The sequence below is a fragment of the Coregonus lavaretus genome (genome assembly GCF_964263955.1).
Source record: "Coregonus lavaretus genome assembly, contig: HAP1_SCAFFOLD_233, whole genome shotgun sequence".
NCBI lineage: Eukaryota > Metazoa > Chordata > Actinopteri > Salmoniformes > Salmonidae > Coregonus > Coregonus lavaretus.
In genome coordinates this window covers 301,194-308,573 of record NW_028166362.1, presented here as the reverse complement: position 1 = coordinate 308,573, position 7,380 = coordinate 301,194, and the positions used below count along the sequence as shown (strand labels likewise).

General features: G+C 43.7%; 1 protein-coding gene across 1 annotated transcript; it reads right to left on the bottom strand.

The window, feature by feature from the left end:
• Positions 1-2,010: 2,010 nt before the first annotated feature.
• Positions 2,011-7,364, bottom strand: LOC311114823 (stonustoxin subunit beta-like; the record flags this gene model as incomplete). Its single annotated transcript, XM_084190056.1, has 2 exons — positions 2,011-2,537; positions 7,352-7,364. 2 exons carry the CDS (start codon positions 7,362-7,364, stop codon positions 2,011-2,013), a joined length of 540 nt encoding a protein of 179 aa, XP_084046182.1.
• Between the last annotated feature and the right edge of the window lie 16 nt (positions 7,365-7,380).

Below are 7,380 nucleotides of genomic sequence, written 5' to 3'. Positions count from 1 at the left end.
AGTTGAATAAATGTCCTTTCCTTTAATCACTGTATATTCCTCCTTTTTAATCATTTTGTTTTCCCGCTCCGACGTCCGTCTCCAGTCCTGTTAACTCTCTTTCTTAGCTAGCTAGACTATGCACCTGCCTCTGCTATCAATACACTGTGCTAACATTAGCCTTTTCTGGACCACAGAAAATAACAGTTTTAAACAGTTGTAAAAACCCACTTCTTCCAGACAGAATAGTTCCTGTAGATTCAGACTTACTCATCGCCAATCTTTTGTTATGTCTCGTTGGTTTCATAACCACGTCTGTATAACAATTCAATAATGATGAGACAGGAGACAGGAATCAGTTCAACCACGTGAACGTGATCATCTCAACACATACAAACCCCCATGATGCTCTGCAGCACAACCCCAATATACAACAAATACATACATTAGTAAATGGACACTAAACAAAACTCATAGAGGAATTGAAATGTTCAGTTGTAGAAAGTAGGGCCATGGGATAGGGTCAGAAAGGTCAGTATGTTTGATAACTGGTTCCAGAGGTGACATAACAAGCACAAGGTCCATTATAACACAGTGAAGTAGAGGTGGGAGCTAAAAGCAGACATGGACAGTGAGACGGTATGAGGAGGTCAGGGGTGAAACACTAGATCAGGACAGGTAGAAATGGCAGGGCTGGAAATAGACACAGAGACACATTATGATCATGGCTCAGACCTGACCTGAGACACCCAAACAGAAGATGCCATAGCAAAGTCCTGTCCACTAGGCTATATGGGATTTCCTTTCATCAAAATCCAACACATGGAAATGTGTCCAGTGTGTGTGTGTCCAGTGTGTGTGTGTGTGTGTGTGTCCAGTGTGTATGTGTGTGTCCAGTGTGTGTGTGTGTATCAAGTGTGTTTGTGTGTGTGTGTCCAGTGTGTGTGTGTGTCCAGTTTGTGTGTTCAGTGTGTGTAGGTGTGTACAGTGTGTGTGTGTCCAGTGTGTGTGTGTGTGTGTGTATGTCCAGTGTGAGTGTGTCCAGTGTGTGTGTTTGTCCAGTGTGTGTGTGTGTTTGTGTGTGTCCATTGTGTGTGTGTGTTTGTGTGTGTCCAGTGTGTGTGTTTGTCCAGTGTGTGTGTGTGTAAGTGTGTGTTTGTGTGTGTGTGTGTGTGTGTTTGTGTGTGTCCAGTGTGTGTGTGTTTCCAGTGTGTGTGTGTGTGTCCAGTGTATGTGTGTGTGTGTGTGTCTGGTGTGTGTGTGTGTGTGTGTGTGTCCAGTGTTTGTGTGTCCAGTCTGTGTGTGTGTGTGTCCAGTGTGTGTCCATTGTGTGTGTGTGTGTCCAGTGTGTGTGTGTGTGTGTGTCCAGTGTGTGTGTGTGTGTCCAGTGTGTATGTGTGTTCAGTGTGTGTGTGGGTCCAGTGTGTGTGTGTGTGTGTGTGTGTGTTTGTGTTTGTGTGTGTCCAGTGTGTGTGTGTGTGTGTGTGTGTCCAGTGTGTGTGTGTGTGTGTGTGTGTGTCTAGTGTGTGTATGAGTGTGTCCAGTGTATGTGTGTGTGTGTGTGTCTGGTGTGCGTGTGTGTGTGTCCAGTGTGTGTGTGTGTGTGTGTGTGTGTGTCCAGTGTGTGTGTGTCCAGGGTGTGTGTGTGTGTGTTTGTTTGTCCAGTGTGTGTGGGTGTGTGGGTCCAGTGTGTGTGTGTGTGTCCAGTGTGTGTGTGTCCAGTGTGTGTGTGTGTGTGTCCAGTGTGTGTGTGTGTCCAGTGTGAGTGTTCAGTGTGTGTGTGTGTGTACAGTGTGTGTGTGTGTCCAGTGTGTGTGTGTGTGTGTGTGTCCAGTGTGAGTGTGTCCAGTGTTTGTGTTTGTCCAGTGTGTGTGTGTGTGTGTGTGTGTTTGTTTGTGTCCAGTGTGTGTGTGTGTGTGTATCCAGTGTTTGTGTCCAGTGTGTGTGTGTGTGTGTGTCCAGTGTATGTCCAGTGGGTGTGTGTGTGTCCAGTGTGTCCAGTGTGTGTGTCAGTGTTACCATGGTTATTATTTACAGGGACACTGAGGAGTCAACAACATACACTCTAAACCCTGGATAGAGGGGCTCAGTGAATGTGGAGTGGAATGTGTTCAGGTGGGTCAGTGTATCAGAGGAGACTCTGTAGAAGGACAGAGTGCCGGCTGGCCAGTCCAGATACACTCCTACTCTGTGGGAGCTGGAGGAGGGGACATCTATGGTAGTGGACTTATTCTTGTGCCAGGCTCTGTAACTGTTGTCAGAACAGAACAGACTCCAGGACTTGTCATAACCTCCAAGCCTACAGTCATCACCCCTTCCTCTCCTGCTGATTCCTTTATATGTCACTCCTATACCAGCCCCACTCCCACTCCACTCTACCTCCCAGTAACAGCGCCCAGTCAGACCCTCTCTACACAGCACCTGACTACAGCCCTCAAATCTCTCTGGGTGATCAGGATACGGCTGCTCCTCTCTCCTCCATGTCACCTTTCTGTTCTCCTCAGACAGAGAGAGGAATCTGTTTACTGTGTTTAGGTCCAGTGTGAGATCACAGACATCTGATGGATGAAACCAGACACAATATTAGAAATCATCATCATTCACATTAGAATGTTAACTCACTTTTCACTAATTCATTTAATGTAGATGTTTCTAGGTATCAAAAGGAGAAGTTAAGGTTGAGACTTGTTGAATGATCATATGTTATACTGTATGGTAATATAAAACACACTTATTCCTGTTAATTACACACACACACACACACACACACACACATTGTCAAAGCAACTCTTTGTAAACTTTGGTGTCCCTGATTTGTGCTTCTGTAGAACTACAGCTGATATTTAATATGACCAAGTAAGTAATGATGGTGATCTTTGACTTCACTTGAATTAAGACTTATTCTTAGTCATATTCTTCACAGCAGTCAACACTCACATTTTCTAAGTCCAGGTTTCATTGTGTTCTCTCCACCATGTTCCACACTGTAGCGGTAAGCAGAAGAACAGACAGTCATTGAGGGATACACCTGAACTCACACACACACACACACACACACACACACACACACACACACACACACACACACACACACACACACACACACACACACACACACACACACACAGTCAGCATATAACTTTGTCCAAGTGTGTGTGTGTATGTGTCCTTTTTGTGTGTGTTTTTGTCCAGTGTGTGTGTGTGTGTACAGCGTGAGTGTGTGTGTGGGGCCAGTGTGTGTGTGTGTCCAGTGTGTTTGTGTCCAGTGTGTGAGTGATCATGTGTCCAGAGTGTGTGTGTGTGTGTGTGTGTGTATGTGTCCAGTGTATGTGTGTGTGTGTTTGTCCAATATGTGTGTGTGTCTAGTGTGTGTATGTATGGATCCATTGTGTGTGTGTGTGTGTGTGTGTGTGTGTGTGTGTGTGTGTGTGTGTGTGTGTGTCCTGTCTGAGTGTGTTTGTTTCCTTTTTGTGTGTGTGTGTGTCCAGTCTGTGTCTGTGTGTGTGTGTTTGTCCAGTATGTTTGTTTGTGTGTGTATGTGTGTGTATGTGTGTGTCCAGCGTGTGTGTGTGTGTCTAGTGTGTTTTTTTCCAGTTTGTGTGTGTGTGTCCAGTGTGAATGTGTGTGTGTGTGTGTGTGTGTGTCCAGTGTGTGTGTGTCTGTGTCCTTTGTTTGTATGTGTCCAGTGTGTGTGTGTGTGTCCAGTGTGTGTGTGTGTGTCCAGTGTGTGTGTTCAGTGTGTGTGTCCAGGGTGTGTGTGTGTGTGTGTGTGTGTGCCCAGTGTGTGTGTCCAGTGTGTGTGTGTTTCCAGTATGTGTGTGTGTGTGTGTCCAGTGTGAGTGTGTTTGTGTGTCTCCAGTGTGAGTGTGTGTGTCCAGTGTGTGTGTGTGTGTCCAGTGTTTGTGTGTGTGTGTGTGTGTGTGTCCAGTGTTTGTGTGTGTGTCCAGGATGTGTGTGTGTGTGTGTGTGTGTCTAGAGTGTTTTATCAAATGTGTGTGTGTGTGAGTGTGTGTGTCCAGTGTGTTCTTTTCCCCATTTTGTGTGTGTCCAGTGTGAATGAGTGAGTTTGTTAGTGGGTGGATCCAGTGTGTTAGTGTGTGTTGTTTCAGTTTGTGTGAGTATGTGTGTGTCCAGTGTGTGTGTGTGTGTGTGTCCAGTGTGTGTGTGTGTGTGTGTGTGTGTGTGTGTGTGTGTGTGTTTGTGTGTGTCCAGTGTGTGTGTGTGTCTCCATTGTGAGTGTGTGTGTGTGTGTTTCCAGTGTGTGTTTCCAGTGTGTGTGTGTGTGTGTCCAGTGTGTGTGTGTGTGTGTCCAGTGTTTGTGTGTGCGTGTGTGTGTGCGTGTGCCCAGTGTGTGTGTGTGTGTCAAGGATGTGTGTGTGTGTGTGTCCAGTGTGTGTGTGTGTGTGTGTGTGTCCAGTTTGAGTGCGTGTGTGTGTGTGTCCAGTGTGAGTGTGTGTGTGTGTCCAGTGTGCTTGTGTTTCCGGTGTGTGTGTGTGAGTGTGTGTGTGTGTCCAGTGTGAATGTGTGTGTGTGTCCAGTGTGTGTGTGTCTGTGTCCTTTGTTTGTATGTGTCCAGTGTGTGTGTGTCCAGTTTGTGTCCAGTGTGTGTGTTCAGTGTGTGTGTCCAGTGTGTGTGTTCCCAGTGTGTGTGTCCAGTGTGTGTGTGTTTCCAGTATGTGTGTGTGTGTGTCCAGTGTGTGTGTGGGTGTGTGTGTGTATGTGTGTGTGTGTTTGTCCAGTTTGTGTGTGTCTGTGTGGGTGTGTGTGTGTGTGTGTGTGTCCAGTTTGTGTGTGTGTGTGCCCAGTGTGTCTGTCCAGTGTGTATGTGTTTCCTTTTTGTGTGTGTGTGGGGCCACTGTGTGTGTGTGTGTGTGAGACCAGTGTGTGTGTCTGTGTTCTTTGTGTGTGTGTCCAGTGTGTTTGTGTATGTGTTCATTGTGTGCGCTTGCATGTGTGTCCAGTGTGTCCAGTGTATGTGTGTGTGTGATACACTGATACACGTGCGCACATACACACTGGATGGACACACACACACACACACACACACACAGACGGAAACACACACATACACACACTGGATACACACACACTGGACACACACACACACACTGGACACACACACACACACACACACCCACACACACACTGGACACACACACACACACAGTCTTTTATATAACTTAGTCCAAGTGGTGGTCAGAATGTTTGTCTTCACTAGCCTGATAACTCCAACATGTCTGATATGAACATTGACATAAACCCTCTACATACTTGAGTTTCTCCAGTCTGCAGTGTGGATCCTCCAGTCCAGCAGAGAGCAGTCTGACTCCTGAGTCTCCTGGGTGATTGTAGCTCAGGTCCAGCTCTCTCAGGTGTGAGGGGTTTGACTTCAGAGCTGAGACCAGAGAAGCACAGCCTTCCTCTGTGACTAGACAGCCTGACAGCCTGCAAAGAGTCAAATCATATTAAAAACACACTGCTATTCTTTGGTGGTGAAAATAGTGGCAGTATATTTTTTCTACATATTAAGATACATTAATTTATGAATAGATATGGCAGGTTTCAGGACACGGATGTATCATTATTAGATATTATCATAATATTGCTTGTAGATAGAAACATGTATAGTCCAAATATTTGAGTAGACTGACCAGAGCAGTTTATAAAGCAGTATCAGTCAAAAGACAGACAGTGAGGTATCAGATTTAGATTGTATTGAGTATACAGTCCACACCATATCTATTTTGACAGTGAAGCTAACATTTTAAATGTGGCTCTATACTGCAGCATTTTGGATTTGAGATCAAATGTTTCATATGAGGTGACAGTATATAATGTTACCTTTTATTTGAGGGTATTTTCATATATATCTGTTTCACCGTTTAGAAATGAAAGCACTTTATATATCTAGTCCCCCTATTTGAAGAAGTCATAAGTATTCTGACCAATTCACTTATAGTGTATTAAAGTAGTCAAAAGTTGAGTATTTGGTTGTAAACTTGTTGGTTGCATTTGCAGTTTGTTTTGGGTTATGTTTTGTCCGATAGTAACTGAATGGTGGATGATGACTGGAGTAATTTTCTGTCTAAGTGAGTAGATAACAGGTTTCTAAACACTACTAAATTAATCCTGATAATGCCATGATTAATAAAAATCATGAATGAATCATGAATAATAATGAGTGAGAAAGTTACAGAGGCTACAACAAAACATGCTAACCTCTCACCATTACCAATAACAGAGGGGGTATGATCCTTGTTCCTCTGTAACTTTCTCATTCATCATCATTCACGATTCATACATGATTATTCATAATCATGGTAGTATCCACATGAATGTAGAATTGTTCAGAAACATCTTCTATTCTTACTGACAATACAAGTGAAGTGACTCCAAAATGGCAGGACATTATTCACCATTCAGTTTCTATTGGGAAAAACATCATTACATTTACATTTACATTTTAGTCATTTAGCAGACGCTCTTATCCAGAGCGACTTACAGTTAGTGAATACATTTTTTTTTTTTTTTTATACTGGCCCCCCGTGGGAATCGAACCCGCAACCCTGGCGTTGCAAACGCCATGCTCTATCAACTGAGCTACATCCCTGCCGGCCATTCCCTCCCCTACCCTGGACGACGCTGGGCAAATTGTGCGCCGCCCATGAGTCTCCTGGTCGCGGCCGGCTGCGACAGAGCCTGGATTTAATCATCCAAAACACAACCAAAACAAACTGCAAATGTATTCAACAAGTTTGTAGAATCACAAGCTTGAGGTAATCACTGTGGGTAAGGAATATGGGACCAAATACTAAACTTATGACTAAATGAATTGTCCAAATAATTACGTATTTTTCAAATGAGACAACTAACTACATGAAGTGCTTTCATATCTAAACAGTGAAACAGGTATGCATGAATACTCTCAAATAAAAGGTGACATTCTTATAGTGTATTAAACTAGTCAAAATTTGAGTATTTGGTCCAAACTCGTTGGTTGCATTTGCAGTTTGTTTTGGTTGTGTTTTGGGTTATGTTTTGCCCATCAGTAACTGAATGGTGGATGATGACTGGTTTAATTTCCTGTCTAAGTGAGTAGATAACATGTTTCTAAACACTACTAAATTAATCCTGATGATGACATGATTAAGAAAAATCATGAATGAATCATGCATAATAATGAATGAGAATGTTACAGAGGCTACAACAAAACATGCTAACCTCTCACCATTAACCTCAAATAAAAGGTGACATTCTGTACTGTTGCCTAATATTAAACATTCTATCTCAAATCCAAAATGCTGGAGCATAGCACCAAATGTAAAACTGTAAGCTTCACTGTCCAAACACATATGGTGTGGACTATGTGTGCCTGGTAAACACATGTGGATCTGGTGAACA